The sequence below is a fragment of the Eubalaena glacialis genome, chromosome 2 (genome assembly GCF_028564815.1).
Source record: "Eubalaena glacialis isolate mEubGla1 chromosome 2, mEubGla1.1.hap2.+ XY, whole genome shotgun sequence".
In the NCBI taxonomy this organism is placed as follows: Eukaryota; Metazoa; Chordata; class Mammalia; order Artiodactyla; family Balaenidae; genus Eubalaena; species Eubalaena glacialis.
Window position 1 is genome coordinate 70903851 of NC_083717.1, and position 22190 is coordinate 70926040.

Below are 22190 nucleotides of genomic sequence, written 5' to 3' on the forward strand. Positions count from 1 at the left end.
TGAGCTGGCTTGTGATCCAGAGAAAGGACCAGGCTCGGAGTTGGACCCGGCAGGCTTCCCGGAGGAGGAGGCGGGGCCAAAAAGGGAGGGATGGATCTTCTTGCTGATGGGAAGTGACTGAGTGGAGATTCAGACAAGGCTGGAAACATCCTTCCCCTCAGTCCCCCTATCCCTGGCCTCCCTCTCTCCGGTACTTGTCCTTTCCCGCCGGGTCTTGGGGGCGCTCCGAAGGGTGACGGCGCCGCCCGGCCCTCGAGGTCCAGCAAGGCCCTGGGGGGCGCGGCCGGCCGGAGATCCTTTCCGCTCGCAGGGGTCTCCGCAGCCCTTACAAGGAGTTTGGCGGCGCTCGGGCGGCCCCGCCCGCCGGGATCCCCCGGCCCCTCCTCCCCGCACGGTCGGGCCTGGCCGCGGGAAGGCTGCCTGCTAGGCGCGGGGCCCGGGAGGCCGACGCTGCCGGGGCCGCGAGTGCCAGAGAGGCCGCCACTCGCTCCCGAGGGCCCCGACGGGCGGGCACGCTGCTCGGGGCCCTTAGGCCAGGACCCGTGTTCCTCTCTGCAGCGTCGCCATGTCCTCGGTGTTCGGGAAACCCCGCGCGGGAAGCGGGCAGCAGAGCGCTCCCCTCGAGGTCAACTTGGCCATCCTGGGGCGCCGCGGGGTGGGCAAGTCTGGTGAGTGGGGTGCGGGCGGAAGGGAAGGGGTCAGGCGGGGACGCGAGAGACGGGGAGCGGTGGAGGGAACCGGGCGCTGTGGGCTTGCGGGCAGGCTCTTCCACTGGCTTTCGGGGCTTCCTGCGCCCAGGTGGGTTGGATGAGACACCGTGATGGTATCCGTCTTTGCCTCAGCTTCTCTGTTGCTTGGCTCTCCCTCAGCTTGTTTTCAACTTCTCCATCTCTCAGCTGTCTTCTCTTCCTTGCCTGTCTTTCCCTCTGTGTCTCCCTACTGGGTCTGTGTCCTCCTTGTCTGTGACCCCAGCTGTCTCCCCTCTGTCTCTGTGTCTCCCAGTCCTCTGCTGGTCTCCCCCTTGCCGTTTACCGCCGTCCATCTCCTCTTCGGGGCCAGCAGTCAGCCCTGGTGACTGGTACCAAAGGGACCTGTTAGGCACTGATCCCCAGCCCAGGGCACCTATGGAACTTAGTCGCAGTTTTGCTGCTCCTTGATTTAGGCCGGGGGAGAAGGGGCCCCAGGCCCCTGAAGGGAGGTGGTAAAAGTCGCTGGCTTTTGGGATTTCCCAGGGAGAGGCTGCTACCCACTCCCCACCCCAATTCTCTGGGATTCTGGAACGAAGTGTGAATTCTTATCAAATGTATTTGTTTCAAGTCAGACCCCTCTCTTGACTTTATGGAAACACATTGGACTATGGTCTCAGGTGCCTCGGACTTGTCCTTGATGAACAAAGCGCTTGGATTTACACTCAGGCCATTTCTATCAACACTGAACTCTGCCTTCACCACTTTTGGCAGCTGGAGCCCAGCTGGAGCCCAGGGGGTGAGGGGTGGGGTGTCACCATAGGCAAAGATCCAGAAAAAGGGTTCACCGCTCTCCCTGCCATTCCCAGTCCCAGGCAGCTGAAGGGGGGAAGGCAGAGGGGGCTCCTCCACTGGCTGTTTTCCAGTTGCAGCCATTAGTGAATGGCCATCATGGACTCAGCTGTGAGTTTCCTTCTCCAGAGTATTCTTTGAGACTCACTGGGAGCCTACTCTCCACTTTTGAAGCCAGCCCCCTGGCTCAGAGATGGGACTCTGAATCATGCTTTCCTAGAGAAAAGATTTGCCCTCTTCCCTTTGAAAATCAAATTGTTATCTGTGGCTCTGTCACTGGTACAGTTTAGCCAGTGACTACATGAATGAAAGAATTTAAATTTTAAAATATGTATTCCCTGGGTATTAGTTTGCAAACTGACACTGTTAGGAATCCTGGGAAAGAATTTTAAGGATTTTCTTTAAAATACTGCATTACTTTTTAAGAGTTCAGTATAGTAGTGGGCTGGCCCTCAGCTTTATGTGGTTAAATTCTGAACAAAATCAATCTTGTTAATGCATTCCACCTGGGGAGAACTTCCCCAGGTTTTATGTTCTGTGAGACTCCCATGATGAGTGTGGAGGCCTTAGAGCCAAGACTCGAGGACTGAGGACTAGAGTGTGTTTACTTGGGATTCGGGGGTTCATATCCCTCCCAGAGATCACCCACTGATCAACTCAGCTCTTACTCTCTCTTTGGCTTGTAGCCAAAGCCGGGATAAATGCCTCCACACTTCAGAGTCTTTGTGTCTTGTCAAGGGTGGGGGAGGTCTCTCTTCAGTTTGAGTCTCAGCAAGCTGACCCTAAGGTAACTGGTTGCCTGGGTCCAGACCCCTTAGTTAGGGTCTTCACAAATGCCCCTTAGGCTTGCCTCTCATTTCTTTTCTCGCCGCCATCCCCCTCCAAAAAAAATCCCAGAATGCAACCGGGAAGGACATGGTTCCCCATATTTCTGGTTTCCTCTGAGCCTCTCAAACCAGTTCCCCAGCTCTCCAGAGAGCAGAGGGGTCACAGAGGCTAGATAAGTCCTCCCTAAAATGAGAGGGGCAGGCTCCAGGGCCCAGCAGCCAGACACGATGGGGAGACTGAACCAACTTCTTCTTCTTGCAGCCCTGACGGTGAAGTTTCTGACCAGGAGGTTTATCAGCGAATATGACCCCAACTTGGGTAAGGACCCACTCCTCCCTGTACCTCTTGCTGTGCCCACTTGGATCTCCCCTGCAAACACATATATGCCGTTGTGGGCCCAGGCCTGACCAGGACCACACATCTGGGGGCCGAGGGGAGGAGCCACCAGGATGACTCAGCCCATGCGACAAAATGTTTTAAGTTCCAAAAATGTACCCTTCCACAGCTCACCCCAGACAACTTGGGGGTTAGCCCAATTAAGAGAACTGAGAGAAGTTGATTTGCCCTAAAATATGAGGTATGATGAAACTTAAAAAAAAAAAAAATCAAGCATTGCAGAATATCCACATCCATTAAGTGTTTTTCTTCCAGATGGTTATTCAGTGTACTTTTCCAGAAAAGCTGGACAAGACATTTGGGAAATTCCCTAGTAATACTGGCTTCTAAACCAGTTTTTTAACCACACAAGAAAACTAGTCTTGTTTGGTAGGTGTATCATGATGGTGTATTGGAAAAAGGGATGCCCTGGTGTCAGAGCTGAGTTTGAATCCTGGCTCTGTCACTTACTGGCTGTGCACCTTTGAAGCAGTCACCTAAGCTCTCTGAGCTTCTGTTTCCTCATCTGTGAAATGGGCATAAAAATACCTATCTCAGAGAATTACTGTGAGGATTAAAGAAATAACACATGTAAAAGATGTAGCGTACTACTTGACCCACAGAGACATTGAATGCGTATTCACTTCTTCCTTCTTTCTCCTCAAATGGCTTCCCATCTGTGGTGGCTGAGATTCGCCCAAGTTAATTAGATCACTGTTTCTGAAAATTAATTTTAGCAGCAGGACCTTTTCCTCAAATAACCTCTTACATGGAATCCCAATATCTAAATACGTAAAAGCAGAATTTTATTAATATAAATGTAACTTAAAGCTCACATTTATAGCATTTCTTTATGGTAAACTTTCCACTGAGAAAAATGGGGTGTCTGGATGCCCTTTGCTCTTTGGAAATGGGGGTTGCAGTCTTAGATTATCTTCCCCCTTCATAAGAATTGAATAAGACGTTTGTGGAACCCCTGAAGGCCCTCTGAGGAATCCCAGGGCTCCGGGAGGACCCTGGGGTCCCACAAATGAAACCTCCACAGTGCAGCACCACCGGCAGCAGGCCTCTGATGGAATGCACCCTTCACGCCTGAAGAAAAGAGCTCCTCAGCCCACTGGTGCCCCTCAGCCCCTCAGTCCAGGCTGGGTTGTTGAATCCCAGTGTCAGAGCAGGAAGGGATGTCAAGGCTGCTTGGTCCAATGGTTTTTAGAATTTATTCCTTACGTAGCAGAATCCCTTCTTCCACGGAGATCTTACACAGAACCCCAGAGGTCAAGCAGAGGAAGCAGAGGGGGTCCCCTGGCTAAGTCAGGAATGCAGGGCAGGCAACTCGCGGACAGTCCTTAAGGGGTTTGTTCCTCAAAGTTTGGTATGACCGCCTGTGCTTTGACACAGCCCCTCGGCTACAGCGGAGGAAGTAGGCCCAAGGAGCTTTGTGGGCCAAGGTCACCAGCAGGTCTGAGGGGAGCCCATTGATTAGCAGAGGTCAGTGCCCAGGGGAGTGAGACACAGGAGCATGAAGTCAGATGGGCGGGGTGGGGGAGTGGGTGGGAAGGGAAGGCACACAGCAGGGATGTCTGGGAAGGGAAAGCGGAGATTCTCAAGGACAGTGCCTCAAAAGACAGATTCTGCCTACCTCAAATATTGCATGGAGCATACTTATACTAAAAAGTATTAGCTGTTTATCTGAAATTCAAATTTAACTGGTTATCTTGTATTTTATTTGGCAACCTATCTCCAGTCTCTCTTCTTCCTGTCCCGCATCCATACCCTTCAGGCAGGGTCCCACCAGAGGAGCCTATTACAGTGGTGGTTTGAGCTTCCTGGTTGAGCAGTTTTGGAGTTCTGAACTGGTAGGGGAATGCGTGGTCAGACGGTCTGGGGCGGGGGTGTGGCAGCCCCACAGTGGCTAGTCACCTCAGCCTTTGGTCTCCTACCACACCCTGAGAGCTTCTGAGCTGGAGAGATGGCCAGACGCTCTCCTGTCGGCCATTCTGGGAGGCCAGTGCTGCTCCTTGGGGGTCCTGTCCACTGTCTAAACATTCCCGCCACTATCCCATGGCTGGTTCCAGCGGCGGGGGGGGGGGGGGGGGGGGGGACTCTCGGACCAGAGCCTTTCCTTCTGTGGAGAAAGGTCTGAGCATCCAAGGAAGAGTTAGCCATGTGGAGATGTAAAACCACCGTTTCCCCTTTTCAAACACCTTCCAAGAGCTTGAGCTCAAAGGGGCCTCTTGAGGGTGGACACCTGTGTTGTTCATTCCTATTTCCAGCTTGGAGTGCAGTGCTAAGCACAACACAGATGCTCTTAAACATGGGATTTGAATTTTGGTTTTAGGATTACCCTTTAAAGAAGAGCTCCTATTATTATCCCCATTTTACAGGTAAAGAAACTGAGGCAGAGAGGGCTCAGTGGTTTGCCTAAGATCATGGAGAACCTCAGGTACAAAGGAAGATGAGACACCACTCCAGTTGCCCTCCACTAAGGGTGGCCTTATGCTATCGAGGACCTGAAGTCAGAAGTCTGTGTGGCACTGGGCTCTCTGAGCCTTGGTTTCCCCATCTGGAAGATAGGACTAATAGACTGTGCTCTGTGTGTGAGCTGTGCCTTGTTATAGGTTGTGACTGTTAGAGTTGGTAGGAGCCAAGAGAGTCAGTGCCTGGGAAAGGGCTTCACCTGCGCTGAGCGCTCCAGGAAGCGAGCAGGGGTATCCAGGAGAGCACCCTCCTCTCACAGAGGGATTGGGGGCATCTCACCTGGTTTGCCCAGGGCAGAATGACAAGCTTCCCACTACTCTTCTCCTCATCCTGCTCCAGCAAGGATACAGGCACCATTTCTGAAGCATCATCCCATACACACTCTGACGAGAGCTCCTTTGGTGACATTTTAAAAATTATTACTGTACATGAGAGAAAAATACTTTGGGAAAGCGGTCTTCTCTCAGCACTGAAGTCCTAAGAATGTTATTTAAAACTAGGAGTTAGGAAACCCGTATTTACTAAAGGACTCTAGAATGACCTGAGGGCAGGGACTTTGTGATGGGGAGGCAGGACATTACTGTGACTTGGAAAGGAGCCCCCACTGCACCCCCAGCCCCTGGAGTCACCTCACTTGCAAAGGGGGAGGGAGCTGGATAAGATGATTTCATGACCTCTGAGCCTTCTCCACTGTGCCCATGCATGTTCCACGGCCTCAGCTGGACGGGGAGCTTCTGCTCTTTCCCTGTACTCTGCACAGATAGAGCTGGAGAATTGGCTTGTCCACTGAGCAGAGGGAGTGAGGGGGTCCCACTGTAGAGCCCCAAGTTCAAGTTCCTTCTGATAGGGTGCTGTGTGGCTGTGGGAGAGTTCTCTCCTTTTCTGGGCCTCACCTTCCTGTCATCTCTCTATGGAAGAGCTAACAGCAACCTCAAAAGGCTGTTGCATTTAAGGGACTGTAGGAGACCAAGGTTGGGCTAATATATTTCCTTGGGCTGGGCACAGCATGGTGCCTGTGCAAAGGCACGCATCAGACAACTCTGGCAGGAAAATAAAGAAAAATCTGAAGGAGATGTAGGTATCCAGGGGCAGCTCTTCTTGCACCAAATATAGTTAAACATTTGGGGCATATTTTCCATTAGATTTTTTTTTTTTTTTTTTTTTGGTCTTTGAACAAGAACGGCTATTTATCCAAGTCCCCACAGCAGGCTGGGGATGGGAGCTGTCTATGATTCCTGCTGGCTGCTAGTGGAACTGGCGTGTGTCCAGGCCTGGCTTGGCTGCCAATGACCCTCAGAGAGAAGTGTTTGTGAATTCCACCACGGCTTGGGGGTACTCTTCTCACAGTGGCTGCTACCAACAGGCAGAGAGGGCTCCAGTTCTGCCCAGAGGGTTCTTCTTTGGGGTCACTTGGGGCACAGGGGCACCCCCCCCAGGGAAAGGTGAGGGCCAAGTGCACTCACACATGTGGGCCAGTGGCACAGGGGAAAGTTGGGGGTAGGGAGAATGATTGTGACAGCGAGGTCCTCCTTGTAGGCCTGGCCACTTGATACTTTCTCAGGTTTGAGGTCATGAGAACTTAGAAAAAAAAATTTGTAAAAACTTATGAAATCCAGGGGCCTCCCTGGTGGCGCAGTGGTTGAGAATCTGCCCGCCAATGCAGGGGGCACGGGTTCGAGCCCTGGTCTGGGAAGATCCCACATGCCGCGGAGCAACTGGGCCCGTGAGCCACAATTACTGAGCCTGCGCGTCTGGAGCCTGTGCTCCGCAACAAGAGAGGCCGCGACAGTGAGAGGCCCGCGCACCGCGATGAAGAGTGGCCCCCGCTTGCCACAACTAGAGAAAGCCCTCGCACAGAAACGAAGACCCAACACAGCCATAAATAAATTAAAAAAAGATTAAAAAAAAAAAAAGAAAACTAAGTTTAAAAAAAAAAAAAAAAAAAACTTATGAAATCCAAATAAGGTCAGTGGTGTAGTTCATAGTATGGTACCAATGTCAATTTCCTGGTTTTGATAATTGTACTATGGTTATGTAAGGTGCTAACATTGGGGGGAGGCGGGGGAAGAGTACACAGGAACTCTCTGTACTATTTTGCAACTTCTACATGAGTCTAAAATTATTTCAAAATAAAAAGTAAAAAAAAAAAATCACCTAGGAATGTGAACCTGCCCTGGAAACTTTGGAGCACTATGTCCCCGCTGTCCTTTACCAGGCATTTGTGGAGGGCCAGGCCCCATGCCTAGGGGCCCATCCAGTCCTCATGCAGCCCTGTGAATGGTGCAGGGACAAGCATTTAGCACAGCGCCTGGCACGGAGTAAAAACCTGAAAACTGTTAGCCAGTGTTATCACATCATCCCTATTTTAAAATGAGGAAACAGAGTCTCAGAATGCTGAAATGACTTGGCCAAGGCACACAGCTAAAAAGTAGCTGAAGTTGGGTTTGATTCCCATCTCCAACCTAAAACTTTCAACCATCCTAGATTCCTCTGCTATTATTTTGACCAGGATTATTTGTAAAACCTTCTTGGGACTTCTTTTTCTTTATTGAAATATAGTTGATTTACAACGTTGTGCCAGTCTCTGCTCTACAGCAAAGTGACTCAGTTATACACATAGAGACATTTTTTAAAATATTCTTTTCCATTATGGTTTATTACAGGATATTGAATATAGTTCCCTGTGCTACACAGTAGGACCTTATTGTTTATCCATCCTGTATATAATAGTTCACCTCTGCTAATCCTAAACTCCCAATCCTTTCCTCCCCCACCCCCTGCCCCTCCTTCTCGGGTCTTCTCAACAGGGTCTGACCCACCTCCCCCCTGCCTTAGTCATGTTGTGTGTTTCTCCTTTCTTGTCCCTTCCCTACCGGGGGCCAGAGGGTTGTCCTGATTGTCCTTGGGGTCTTCCTGTGGGCCAGGTACTGTGGTTGGAGGAGAAGGGGGTGGAGAAGCTTGGGGTTCAGGTGGGAGGGGCTGGCAGTGCACCTCCTGAGCCCTCTGCTGCTCACTGGGCCCGTGAGCCACACACTCCATCCTGCAGGTGTGGTGGGTGAACCCAGAACACAATCCCGTACCCTGTGGCATGTTCTATGAGTGCCCCCTGGTGCTCTGAGCAATGACAGTTGGAGCAGCATCTCCTTGGTGGGAGGGTCTGCCCGTGTCCTCCATGTGGGTGAGAGCCAAGGTCTTTCCAGTGGTCCTGGCTGAGCCAGCCCCAGAATAAGTCCCCCAGGGGTGCACAGGGGTCCAGCAAAGGGAAGCTGGGCCTCAGACCCAGCCTACCATCGAGTGGCCTGCCCTGCCTCTGACTGGGCTGACCGTCTGTGTTGCAGAGGATACCTACAGCTCCGAGGAGACCGTGGACCACCAGCCTGTCCACCTGAGGGTCATGGACACTGCAGACCCGGTAACATTACCCCCATGACCCATGAAGAGCTGAGAGTCAGTGCAGCCTCTTGGGAGGTCCTGCTTCCAGAGTGTGGGCCTCAGATGGGAATCTGTAAACCTTTTAAGCTCCAATTTGCTATGCGTCCCTGATTGAGGTGCTGACCTCTCTGGGCCTGAATCTATTGATTTGCCAAATGAGAAGGGATAGGAAGGGGCCTGGGGAGACCTGATGATTGTTTATGTCAGCTCTGAGAGTCTGTGCTCTGGGGCTTGATGCCTGTGTACACATGGAGACAGGTGCACACACGTGTTTACACAGAGGCTCCCCTGGCCCAACCCCGCCCCGCCGCCCAGTACATACATCTCCCTGTGTCCTCACCACCCCCTGCCAAGGCTGGATGTCAGTTCTTCTCAGAAGCCAAAGGGGCACCATGAACCTGACCCCAAACCAGCAGTGCCCAGGCACAGCCAGGTCTCTGTAGGGGCCATGCCAAAGTCTTGGCTCTGCGCCCCAGAGGCCAAGGTCTCCAAGTCTGTGGCTGGGTGGTGGGAGTGAGGCTCAGAAACAATGTCTCCTTTCACAACAAGCCAAATCCACACTCAAGTGCCCCTTTGAAAAGGGCCCTGCTGGGGAACAATATACAGAGATGCAGGGAGCCGGGAAGTGGGATGAGGCAGCTCAGGTGAAGGCCTTTACCCCGGCCTCCTCTGCCCCTGACAGAGGCTGCCCTCCTTTGCTCCAGGACACGCCCAGGAACTGTGAGCGCTACCTGAACTGGGCCCACGCCTTCCTGGTGGTGTACAGCGTCGACAGCCGCCAGAGCTTCGAGGGCAGCAGCAGCTACCTGGAGCTGCTTGCTCTGCATGCGAAGGAGACGCAGCGCAGCTACCCTGCTCTGCTGCTGGGCAACAAGCTGGACATGGCCCAGTACAGGTGAGTGCGGCGCTTTGTCCCACATCCTAGAGCTCGCTTTCTCCTTTCTCGTAAAAGCGGTGTCATCTTCAGGGATTATTTGGCTGCTAAGAAGAGTAATCCCCTTGGATGTAGATAGAAGGGGGTGTGTTGTAAGGGTACAGTGGGCAGGGCTTCCAGGCAGCCAAGGGCAGGAAGGGAAGAGCATCTGGGCTGCACAGGGGCTGGACCCTGAAAGTCAGAAGAGAGGCCACTCCTCCCATCCTCCTGGGGCTCTGAGGTCTCTCTCAGCCTCACCCTTTCTTTCCTGAGACTATATGACCTTCTGTTTCCACTCCCCACAGCTGGCTGGTCATCCAGTGCCCAATTCCAATTCTGGGGAGAGAGGCTCTGATTGGCCACCTGGGTCAGGTGTCTGCTCTGGTCCAACCAGCTCTCGCCTCACCCAAGCGTGGTCCCCAGGCTCATTCCCACAGTTGGCTGTGCTGAGGGCAGGTTCTCTTAGAAAGAGTTGGGGTTGAATCAGAGACCACAGACTGGGCCAGAGGGCAGATGACCACCGAGTGCTGCAGCCGTATTTTGCTTGGCTGGCACAGCGTTTTAAAAGACCCGGAATTGGAATGCTTTGAGGCGGGGCATGCCCCCTCCAGCTGAACACAGGCCTCACACTCCCCATGGCTTACCTCCACCCTCCCCACACATTCAAGTTGCCCGCCTGGCCCCTGAGGCGTTTGAGACTGTGATGCCTCCATCTGATGAGTGACCCCACTGGCCCTCTCCAGCACATCCGTCCTGTGTGGCCAGCCCACCTGCGAGGTAGGGCACTTCCCACCAGCCTTCCTCCCGTCCCTTCCTTCTCAGGGCTGGTCACTCCTGCTTCCCCAGGCCCCAAAGGCCCACTGACTGATGTTAGGAAGGAGGGGACACTTAATATAGATCAGAGCTGATGGGCAGTGGGGAAAGGGGGTGTGGTCTTAAAGGGGGCTCACGGTAGGAGCCTTCAGAGGTGGGCAGACCCTCAGACCCAGACAAATTCCATCTCAGGGAATGAGGAAAGTTGTGTGATCTTAAAGCCAAAAGGTAGTCTTTGAGGAATCACAGATCCCGCAGAGCCTAGAATAGGGATCAGAAGACTGGATTGTGAATAAACCAGTTTTAAATATGAGGAAAAAAACTAGGCCACTGTTTTGGTCCCAATATTTGCCAGTGGGATTGTCTGAAAGTGGTTTGGGGGCAAAGTGCAAAGCAGCATCGTTTCCATAAGAAGGAGTCATGAGATTTATCCCCACTTCCTTCTTTGGTCAAGTCCCGAGGTTGGTAGGTCAGTATTTGATGGGCACAGACAATGTAATTTTTAGCTGAGCATTGGTCAGTGTCTCCCATGATTGTCTTGCAGCTAAAGGGTAAAATGTGGGTTAGAGCAGTGATAGCCACTGATAACATTTTCGCTAGGCTACGCCAAAATAAGAAAAAGGGTAATAATGTTATATGCCCGGCTCATCCATTCATGCACACACATGCACGTATGGGGTTCTTGTTTCTGAAAGCTCATTATTCAAGCCCCACAATGACAAAGTTTCAGATTCAAGTTCATCACAAAGGCACATAATACCAAGTATTCTTTTAAAAGGAGTTCCTCAGGAATCTGTGAGCTGACAGTCAGGACATCAACCCTGGGTGGGGAATGGATTAGGCGCTCTGTCCCTGACCCTTTTTGTCCCAGTCTTTCCCTCTGTCTGTTGAGCTAGCCCACTTCCAGCCTTTGCTCCTGCCAAATTAATCTTGGCTCAGAAACCTTTTCCCACCATACCCACCCTGGTGTCCCCTCTCAGCTCCCAGGCTGTGCCACTGTCCTCAGGAATGGCAGGTGAGGCAGCTCAGCAGTGAGATTTAGCCATTGAAACCTTGGCCTCCAGCCCTCAGGGACCCCTCCCCCCACCTGCCCCCTGCCTCTTCTGGACATCTGACCTATCCAAGGGCCAGTATTTTTCTCTCACCCTGATTCCCATGGCTTTCAGGACCTTCCTAGTTACAAATACTCGATCCCATCATCATGGGAGGTGGTACACAGGATGAAGCTGGGAATAGGGCTGCTCCCTCTCTCGTGCTGTCACCCTTGCTCTCTCCTGCCTCTCTCCTGGGCAAGCAGACAAAACTCCCTGCCACGAGCCCTGAGACCTTTGCCGACCACAGGCGTCCTGAGTCAGGACCTTGGCCCACCAGGCCTCTGTGGACACTGTGGTCTCACATCCTTCCAACCAGACCACCGCCTTTCCCCAGAGCTGATCCCATATAACAGGGCTGAGGGTGGCTCATTTCCTGACCAAGGGAGTCAAGGAGATGTGGGGCTGGGAATGCCCATCTTCCTCTGGCCACAGGCAGGGTCTAGCCAGGGACTTTGGGCCAGCTTCTCCCTTCCCCTCAGCCTCGTTCTGAAATTCTGGCTTCGGTGACATCAGCCGCCATTTATTAAGCAGGGACTGTGCTAGGCACTTGACACAAATCGTCTTTCTTAATCTTAACAACCCTGAGAGGCAGCTCTCATTATCCCATTTTACTGATGAGAAAACTGAGCCTCAGAGAGATGAAGATGGTCACCGAGCTAGTAAGTGAGGATCCAGGTGTAGGCCTGGGCCTGCCTGACTTGGATGCATGCTCCTGACCCCGCCTCACCCTGCTTCCCCGCCAGGCAGGTCACTCAGGCAGAGGGCATGGCCTTGGCGGGCAGGTTCGGGTGCCTGTTTTTCGAGGTCTCTGCCTGCCTGGACTTCGAGCACGTGCAGCACGTCTTCCACGAGGCAGTACGGGAGGCACGGCGGGAGCTGGAGAAGAACTCCCTGGCCAGGCCCCTCTTCATCTCCGAGGAGAGGGGCCTGCATCACCAGGCCCCACTCACGGCCCGGCACGGGCTGGCCAGCTGCACCTTCAACACACTTTCTACTGCTAGCCTGAAGGAGATGCCTGCCGTGGCCCAGGCCAAGCTGGTCACTGTAAAGTCATCCCGGGCTCAGAGCAAGCGCAAGGCACCCACCCTGACACTGTTGAAGGGCTTCAAGATCTTCTGAGGGCCCCTGCTCAGGATTCCAGGCTCAGCGCTGGGCAGTCTGCAGGGCAGGAGCTGGCTTCTCACCACCGGCTTTCCTTCTGATGGAACAGCAGCCCTCACCCTCTGGTGGACAGCTGACCCCTCCTCTAGCACCAGGCAGTGTCCCTGACACCCAGTTCACTGTAGGAGCAATAGGGACAGGCAGAAATTCTGCTCCTATTCCCTCCAGACCTTGGTTTCCATGGTAACCACCGCATCCCTCACCCTGAAGGAAACAGCCACTGTGACAACGCAGAGACCTGGGGTCAGCCTGAAGTGGAAGAAAATTGCAGCGTCCGTCATGGCGCCATCACCCCTTCCTGCTCCATCTACAGCCAGGCCTGATGTGGCCCTGGTGGACAGCTCTGGGTGGACAGCTTCAGGAGGCACTGCATAAGTGTGGGCCTGAGAGCATCCTGCCCTGAGGTCCCAGCACCTCCTGGTGGACGGGAAGGGCAGGGCAGCTGCAGGTTTTGGGGGGCCAGAGCCTGGCCCTCCTCTTGCCTTCTGACCTCACAGAACCTCCAGGCAACAAACCTCACAGTTTATCCAAGTAAAATCTAGTTGCAATAATCCTACGGGACAGCCTGTGAGAAGCAAAGGTGTCCCAGGAAGGCCTATTTCCAGTCCTTTGCCTCTCAATGAGGGTAGAGGGAGAGGGCCGTGGGTAGGCCAGTGTAGGGAGCCTCCTGTGTGTGTTTCCACCAGGAGGCAGGGCCCCCGTATTTTCCAACCTTAAATCAAGGACTCTGTCCGCAGGCCCTCAGGACCAGCCTTCTCAAAGTTACTGATCAAAACTGCAGAACAAAGTCATTCTCTCCAGTGACAATCACCCAGGACTCCAGGGAGCCCACAGCTGGCTGTATCAGACATCCAGTAGGGAGAAACACAGTTTTCTGTTTGTAGTCTGGTGCGGCAGGACCTAGTACCCTTGGCAATGGGTCTGCATGTTCAAAGTCCACTTTTGTAAGATACCACCTAAAGCATTTTTGGTTCATAAAGCAAATTTTTGCATAAATTATATGGGGTTGCCACCACAGCTTATACTGCAACACGGTGGCTCAGACATGGGATCGCGACACTCCTTTGGGATCCCACGGTTAGCAAGAGAAGGGTCTCAGAGGCAGGGAGTTTCTTAGTTTTCTAGCTCTGTTTACCACAGGGCCCCTGGCCCAAAGGAAGTCTTTCACGGACCCTCAGCAGATCAGCAGGTAGAGGAGAGGCCTGTGGTGGGGGAAGGGAGGGGGAGGGGATTCTGAGTCCAGAATCCTGCCCCTTCCTCACTCAGCCCTTCCAGGAGCTTGGATTGAAAACAATAGCTCTTGCCCAGGCTTCAGCCACCTTCTGCAGACGGAGAAGCCGAGGTCAGAGGGAGGCTGTGAACTCCTCAAGGCCACATGAGGAGTCCTGGCCAGGCTTCCTGACCCACAGGCTGGCTCTGGATTTTGCACTTTTGCTTCAAGCCGCTTGTGTGTGGACCACTGCCATTTGAACAAACTATGCAATTCCAACTGCCCACATCCAGAAGCTTTTTAATAAAAAGATTTTGTTCGTTTTTTCCTAACAGGGTTTTAGTTTGATTGCAGTTCACTCACTCTGTCTGCTAACACCACGGGGGCACTGCCCTGCACCCTGACTAGCTCTCAGATTCTCGTGGGTCTGGAAGAATGACTGGCGGCACATCACTGTCTTTTGCCTCCATTTCCACCTGGGCCAACTTTGGCTTTTCTGAGAGCAAAGTCTCTCTTAGGATGGTCAGGTTGTTGTCATCTTTGTTTCTGGCCTCGGCCAAGTACAGGACTTCTGAAGTTTGTTTTTCCGGTGGCAGCCTCTTTTGATTTCTGGGAGGAGAGAAAACACTATGGAATGTGAGTTCCCTGAGTTGGCGTACCGAGTGTTTGGGGTAGGACTGGGTCTCCCAGGTGGGTTAGTGAGTTTGAGGTAGAATCCAGTACACAGTTCTGGGAACAGTTTCGGGAGAAGCCGAGATGGTGCCATGGTTTTTGGCAGAGAAACATCTTATACTTGTCTGTGTGTCACCTTACCAAATCCTCAGTGCCACCTGTGAGCTCAACTACTATTGCTCCCCTTACAGGTGATGTAATGTGGCTCAGAGGGGCCAAAGGAGCACATGCCTGGGACGTGCGTTTAAGTTTCCTGACTCTGAGTCCCGTGTTCTTTTCACCAAACCACATTTTCTCATCGCAGGGCTGTCATCCTACTTAGTGCAGGTCCTTGTCACCCCACACCCCATCCCCACCCTCACTCCACCCCATCTCTAGACAAACTACCTCAGAAAATTCCTAACTTATCTTCCTGTCTCTAGGTGCTTACTTCTCCAAACTGGCCTACACACACCAAATCATGATTGTAAAGTCCCTGTGCGTACACATCACTCCCCAGCTCAAGCACCTTCAGTGGCTCCCCACTCCCACTTCCTTAACCTGGCATTCAAGATCCAGTCTTCCTTCCAATAACTTTCCCAAATGTCTTCCCTCTGAGGTGGTTCTACTCAAAGTACCCACCTCTAGATTTCCTGGCCATAGTAGAGGCACCCGGCTGTGGTTAGAGCTGACCACCCAATCTGCTTGGGCCATAGGGGAGTATCTCAGTCTCTGCTGCTTCTGAGGACACCTGCCTTGTCTCTAAAGTGACCTTCTTGAGGGGGATGCTTCCTGACAGGGTGAGAGAGGAAAGGTCACCTTCTTAGAGGCTATACCCTTTGGGTCTTTTTATATCCTGCATCCAGACTGATCTTGCTAAAACATAAACCTTTCATGTCCCTGTGCAAAGCTCTTCTTTGGCTCCCCAGTGCCCATGAGCTGGAACCTGAACTCCTTCGGATGGTCCCCAGGGCCTGTTCACTCCGGGCTCTGCTGCCTCTTGTTGTCCTCCTCCCCCTGCCCTCCTCACACTCCACGCTGCAGCCCCACGGGCCCTCCTCCTCCCGCCTCGAGCTTGGTGTGTGCTGTCCCTTGGTCTGGAAGGCTTCCATAGCCCACCCTCTCTCTTTTTTTGCCCCAGATCCCATCTCTGTGCTCCCACAATACTCTATATATGTCCCACAGTCGCCACCTGTCACTCTAAACTACAGTAATCTCCCCACCAAACTGTAAACTCCATAAGGCCAGGGCTGAATCTATCTTGCCCAGCCCTGTGGCCCCCGCTCTCAGTGCGGAGCTTAGCGCAGAGCAGGTGCTCAGCTTATTCTGTGGAATGAATGATGACTGGGCCGTAGCAGTTCATAACGACTAGTTACCAATGTGAGCCAAGGGCACTGGGTTATTTCTTTCTGGCTTTACAGCAGAACTGGGAGGAGGATTCATAGATGACATAAAATACAGCACAGAAGGAAGAGCATGGAGTTAGGCCAACCCTTCCATGGATCCTCAGGGACCTTATTCTGTACAGTGGGAATAGGTAATTTGTGCCAGCCCCACCTTACAGGGCTGTCTTGATCAAGTGAGAGAATGTGAAGGTGCCTTTAAAATTGTAAAACATGATACAGATCTGAGGGAGAGATTCTCATTATTATTGTTTAAAAGTTACTGCTAGTTACTAGGGCTATAGTAATTATTGAATGAATGGGAATGAGTGAACCAAGCATTTACTGAATAACTTCTAGAACCAGACTTTGTGCCAGTTGCTTGGGGAAACAAAATTGAGTCAAATGTGGTCCCTGCCTTCAAGGAGCTCTCAGAAGTTAGCCCTGGAATCATCCAGAGAGTTTAACAAAATGCCAATGCCCAGGTCCCACCCTACACCCTTTGTGTCAGAATCTCCAAGGCGAGGTACAGATTTCTGTGTTTTTAATATTCCTCCTCAGGTGATTTGGTTGTGTATCCAGGGTTAAGGAGTATTGTTGTTATAAAGATGTCAAAATTACCCCAGGAGCCCCAACTGATCTCAGGTCTCTTTCGGTGCCCTGCATTTGGCCTTGGAGCAGCACAAGGCTTTCCTCTTTAAGAACAGCCCTAACTCTGCAAAAGCCCCCACTGTGCACTCGCCACAATCCTAGGAGGAGGGAATCCGTTATTACTGCCATTTATAGAAGAAGAAGCTGGCTTGGAGATATTGAATGTCTTGCCCAGCTACTGAGTGGCAGAACTGGAATTTGAACCCAGCTTGTGTGACTCCAGAGCCAGAGATCCTGACTTCTGAGATACACCAGCCCGTGCCCTGTTTGCTGGCCAGGGCCAAGGAGTGGTCATCGGGGACAGTTGCCAGTTTTTCAGCAGCTTTGGGTTCTCAAAGGACCCTAAAGGATGCATTTTGCTGTCCCAAAGGGTGGACAGCCAAGGCCCCTAGATGACCCCTCTCTAGGTTTCCTTTGGGAGGGCAGGGCGCGCCCCCCCCCTCCAGAGACCACCCCCAGACCCGCTCCTCACCTGTTTGCCTGGATGTTCCTTCCCAAGAAGACGATGCTTATCACGACCACCACGGCCACCAGGGCAAACATGGAACTAGTCCAAGGAGTTGCTGGGGAGGGACACACAGGACAGAGCCTTGAGGAGAGGCTGGGTGCCCTTCAGGCCCCTAACAGACCAGCTCACAGCATCAACCTTCCTGTGCTGTGGGCCAGGTATTGTAGAGAGACTCTAACTAAGCTGAAAATGAGCCCCCTGCCCTGCGGGAACTCCCAGTCCAGTGTGGGGGGGAGAGGGAGATAACACCTCTGCTCTGAAGAAGCTCTCATCTACCTGGGGGAGACAGCACTGCAGCTGGGTAATAATAGTGGGCAAAGGAGGAGTGTGGGTGAAGATAAATTTCACAGTCTTCAGAGTTTTGCTAGGGGCTAGCCAAGTGCAGTACAAGGGAAAAAGGAAGGGAGGGAGGGAGGGAAGGAGGGAGAGAGGAAAGAAAGAAGGGGTGGCAGTTAAATTGGATTCAACACACTGCCCACAGACAATACGTAAAGTGGCTAATCTGAATTTGGATAATCAAGATTGGTCCACACTGTACCCAAGTGAGGCAGGATCTAGCTTCAGAGCTTTTGCGTTTGCTGTTCCCTGTACCAGGAATGTTCTTCCCCCACATAATCTGCATGGCTAATTCCTTCACCTCCTGCAAGCTTTATTCAAACACCACCTTCTTAGGGAGGCCTTCCTTGACCACATTATGTTCCCTGCAGCACACTTCCTATTCCCTTTCTCTGCTTAATTTTTCTCTGTATTATGCATCACCAGCACACTATGCATTTTAGTCATTTGTTGATTTTCTGTCTCTTTCGCTAGAAGGTATCCTCCATGAGGGCGGAGATTTTTGTTTTTTCCCTTCTGTAACCCCAGTGCTGAGAACAGTGCCTGGTGCACAGAAGGAACTTAATAAATATTTGTGAATGACAGGATGGATGAGTAAATGCATGGCCAGCCCTGAGAAAAGGAGGGTGCAGTTTAGCCAGACCCCTCTGGGTAGTGAGACCCCTCAGCCTCAGTCCCTGGCTTGGAGGAAACGTGCAGCCTGCTGCAGAGGAGGGGACCATGGAGGGGGCTTCAGCCAGTTTCCTCTCTTTGTGTTGTGTCCACCACTTACCATCTTCTACGCGAAAAAACCAAAGCATTTCTTCCAGCAGCTCCTGAGGCACCTCGGTGCCAGGTGGGGCTCCAGTAAGCTCCTCATTGTAGCCCATGCCACTGCTCCTGGTTGGGATATGTTCCTGACAACAAAGTCCTTAGGCCCCTTCGCCCCCAGGTGCTCTCCTGGCCTCCTAGGTTCTGGCTCTTTGCAAAGCCCCAAAGCCTGCTGGAGACAAAGCAGAGAGCATGACTGGATATCTCACCCCAGTTTACTCTCCCCTCCCTGCCCAAACCCAGCTCTCCTCAGGCCCAAAGTTACAGGACCAAAACAGCTGGAACTCCCGGAACAGGTGGGGCCTGGAGAAGCAGAGACTGTAGAAGTGGGAGTCACTCAAATCTTTATGAAAACTCATCATGTGTGGGGAAGAGCACTGACCTGGGAGTGAGGAGGACTGAGCCACTGATGGGCTGTGGGACTCTTGCAGGGGACTCCCGTTCTCCAAGAAGAAACCGATATCTAGAATATACAAAGAATTCTCGCAAATTAAGAAGAAAAAGACTAGAATCCTAATAAATGTGTAAAGGATATAAACAGGCAGTTTACAAAATAGGAAACCCAAAAGGCTAGCAAGAATATGAAAATAAACTCTTTGGAAAAAACAAGAATGAATATTAAAACAAAATGAAACACCACTTGACATCTATTAGATTGGCATAGTTTGGAAGGTGGATAATGCCGTGTGTTGGCGGGGCTCTGGGGCTATAGCCTTATGCACTGCCAGGGCGTGTAGACTGGGGCAGCCATCTAGGGAGCAAATTAGTCAAAGTAAGTGTACATATGACCCAGCAGTTCTACTCCTGAGTGTATTTATATCTCAAAGAAAGTATCCCTGAGGATCATAAGGGGGCATGCCACACCATTTATGAAAATTCACATATGCACACAAAACAACAACACACATTTTACAAAAACACATTTTTAAAAAGACATTCAACACATTTGGATAATTATCACTGGGGGTGGGGAGAAGAAAAAGGTAACAGAAATGGAGATCCAAGTAAAGAAATAAAACAGGAGAAGGGTTTTGAACAGACCAATCATGAAATCATGTCATAGTGCTAAGAGGACAATGAGGCAAAGAGAGAACAAGAGAGGCCAGAGGCCATCTCAAGTCCCACCGCTCTGACACTGCCTTCCAATCCAAAATAGCCTTTGGAGGCTCAGCCAGGAACATCCGAAAACAAGTGGATGGCAAACAGCCAAACAGAAAAACAAGGTACTAATAAAAAGATTGCCATCAGAGTTTTCTCCAACTCTCCAGCTCTGAGAAAACTGAAGAAACATCTACAGATTTTGAGGGAAAATATTTTAACACAAATATAATATGGAGCTGGGTTTTTCCTATGTGAATGATCATTCATGGGTCAAGATAGAGATGGAAGTCAGGGAGAAAGAAAGACTTTTTTTTAGACTTTCAGGGACTCAGGTGCCTACTACCTGCTTACTCATTTGAAGGATATAATATATATACTGAATAATGGAAAGACAGAGTTACAGGAGTGGCGAATCAATGTGATCTTGTGTTCCAGCTCCAACTGTCCAGAGCACTTGCTAAGAAGGGCTGTGAGTTTCTGTCCAGTCTCAGAGGCAGGAGTACCTGGATTAATTAGTAACATTGGCCACAGGCCCCTGTTGCATATGCAGAGCCCCCCTGAATACCCACAGAGAAAAGAGCATGGAGGTCAAGACACCAAACACCAACTCCCTTTGGGGAAGTGGGATGGGGCCTAGATCCATGGGACATCCACTTTGAACACTTCTGTATTGTATACATTTCTTGTGAGCACATACTACCTTCGTGAAAACAATACATGTAATTACATTTTTTAAATGTATGTATTTTGTATGTATATTCTAAATATATATTTTGTGTATTTGTATGTATTTTAAACGTATGTATATACTATCCAAAGAAAACGAAAACACAAATTCAAAAAGATAGATGCAGGGACTTCCCTGGTGGCGTAGTGGTTAACAATCCGCCTGCCAATGCAGAGGACACGGGTTTGAGCCCTGGTCGGGGAAGATCCCACATGCCACGGAGCAACTAAGCCCATACGCCACAACTACTGTGCTCTAGAGCCCACAAGCCACAACTACTGAGCCCACGTGCCACAGCTACTGAAGCCCGCGTGCCTAAAGCCCGTGCTCTGCAACAAGAGAAGCCACCGCAATGAGAAGCCCGCGCACTGCAACGAAGAGTAGCCCCCACTCTCTGCAACTAGAGAAAGCCCGCACGCAGCAACGAAGACCCAACGCAGCCATAAGTAAATAAATAAATAAATAAATTTATTTATTTAAAAAAAAAAGAAAGGATAGATGCAACCCAATATTCACAGCAGCATTATTTACAATAGCCAAGATATGGAAGCAACCTAAGTGTCCATCAACAGATGAATGAATAAAGAAGACGTGGTATATATATATATACAATGGAATACTACTTCAGCCATAAAAAAAATGAAATTTTGCTATTTGCAGCAACATGGATGGACTTGAAGGGTATTATGCTAAGTGAAATAAGTCAAAGAAAGACAAATACTGTATGATATCACTTATATGTGGAATCTAAAATATAAAACAAAAAAGAAATAGTGAATATAACAAAAAAGAAACAGACTCAAAGATATAGAGAACAAACTAGTGGTTACCAGTGGGAAGAGGGAAGGGGGAGGGGCAATATATTGGGGTAGGGGATTAAGAGGTACAAACTACTATGTATAAAATAAATAAGCTACAAGGATATACTGCACAGCACAGGGAATATAGGCAATAGTTTATAATAACTATAAATGGAGTATAACATTTAAAAATTATGAATCACTATGTTATACACCTGAAACATATAATATTGTAAATAAACTATACCTCAATAAAAAAAGTATGTATATATTGTATTTACACCTTTTGAGACGATTCCAATTTTGGATGTTTAATTAGTGGAACTAATCAAGATGTCAGTTCTTCCCAATTTGATCTATAGATACAGTGCAACCCCAGTCAAAATCCCAGCAAGTTATTTTATGGATATTGACAAACTGGATTTAAAGTTTATGTGGAGAGGCAAAAGACCCAGAATAGTCAACACAATATTGAAGGAGAAGAACAAAGTCGGAGGACTGATGCTTCCCAACTTCAAGACTCACTTTAAAACTACAGTAATCAAGATAGTGTGATACTGGAACCAATCAGATAAGTGTACACATTTGCATGTGGGCTGATGTCCACAGTGGAATGTGTGTTTTAAACATGTATAATATTGTTATAATAAAAATATACCAACAAATGAAACAAAATGATAAGATGGATACAAGTCAGCCCTCCTTGACTGTGTTAGATGCCACAGAAACAAAGGACACAGTTCCCTCAGAGCACTTATCCAGTTTTCTTCTAGAGTGAGCATGGTATTAATATCTCTGCTTTTTAAAACTTATTAACTAAACTTCATGATTTATTTGCATTTCATTTTTCCATTAATGTCTTTTTGCTGCTCCAGGTTCCCATCCAGGATATCATATTGCATTTAGTTGTCATGTCTCCTTAGGCCCCTCCAGGAGATTTCTGCATTTTAAACAGGGCTTCACCATCTGTCATTGGACAGTGATTCCTGCCAAAGAACCTGGGCCACCCATCCCCATGGGAGGTTGAAGACACTCACCCTGGGTCCTGGGTTCCGAGGACTTGTCTGATCTGCTGTTGGGAGAAGCACCGATTTCTCTGTTCCTCTTCCTCCTTTCTGGGCAATACTGATGGTCTTTGCACCTGAGCTTTCGCACAGCTGTCACCTAGGGGACAGCGCTGCAGAGCCTGGGGCAGCCAGGCCCATCTGGTAGCTCTGCATTTAGCACACGCCTGGAGCCTTCTCTGTCACTTGGCGGTGACTGACCTCTTGAATGAGAGGCCTCAGATGGCAAACAGGCTCCACCTGACTTTCACAATCAGCAAAAACCAGGAGCCCAGTGCTCTCCTTCTTATCTGTTGGCCTCAAGTAAAAAGAGGACAT

At 50.5% G+C, this 22190-nt stretch overlaps 2 protein-coding genes across 2 annotated transcripts; one reads left to right on the plus strand and one right to left on the minus strand.

Annotated features, from left to right (window-relative positions):
* The first annotated feature begins 406 nt into the window (after nucleotides 1-406).
* Nucleotides 407-14148, plus strand: RASL12 (RAS like family 12). The gene is made up of 5 exons (XM_061182021.1): nucleotides 407-668; nucleotides 2628-2684; nucleotides 8558-8631; nucleotides 9356-9546; nucleotides 12215-14148. The coding sequence occupies exons 1-5, from the start codon at nucleotides 566-568 to the stop codon at nucleotides 12588-12590; spliced, it is 801 nt and encodes a 266-aa protein (XP_061038004.1). The 5' UTR covers nucleotides 407-565; the 3' UTR covers nucleotides 12591-14148.
* SLC51B (SLC51 subunit beta) lies at nucleotides 14131-22054 on the minus strand. Its single transcript, XM_061182022.1, has 5 exons — nucleotides 21846-22054; nucleotides 18563-18643; nucleotides 18143-18349; nucleotides 16999-17089; nucleotides 14131-14451 (listed from the first exon to the last, which is right to left on the minus strand). The coding sequence occupies exons 3-5, from the start codon at nucleotides 18237-18239 to the stop codon at nucleotides 14247-14249; spliced, it is 393 nt and encodes a 130-aa protein (XP_061038005.1). The 5' UTR covers nucleotides 18240-18349; nucleotides 18563-18643; nucleotides 21846-22054; the 3' UTR covers nucleotides 14131-14246.
* Nucleotides 22055-22190: the final 136 nt, after the last annotated feature.

Coding starts and splice junctions, on each gene's coding strand:
- RASL12 (XM_061182021.1), top strand. CDS start 566: ATGTCCTCGGTGTTCGGGAAACCCCGCGCGGGAAGCGGGCAGCAGAGC. Junction 669..2,627: donor CCGCGGGGTGGGCAAGTCTG/GTGAGTGGGGTG, acceptor TTCTTCTTGCAG/CCCTGACGGTGAAGTTTCTG. Junction 9,547..12,214: donor CTGGACATGGCCCAGTACAG/GTGAGTGCGGCG, acceptor CTTCCCCGCCAG/GCAGGTCACTCAGGCAGAGG.
- SLC51B (XM_061182022.1), bottom strand. CDS start 18,239: ATGGGCTACAATGAGGAGCTTACTGGAGCCCCACCTGGCACCGAGGTG. Junction 17,090..18,142: donor GTTTTTTCGCGTAGAAGATG/GTAAGTGGTGGA, acceptor GTCCCTCCCCAG/CAACTCCTTGGACTAGTTCC. Junction 14,452..16,998: donor AGGAACATCCAGGCAAACAG/GTGAGGAGCGGG, acceptor CTCTCCTCCCAG/AAATCAAAAGAGGCTGCCAC.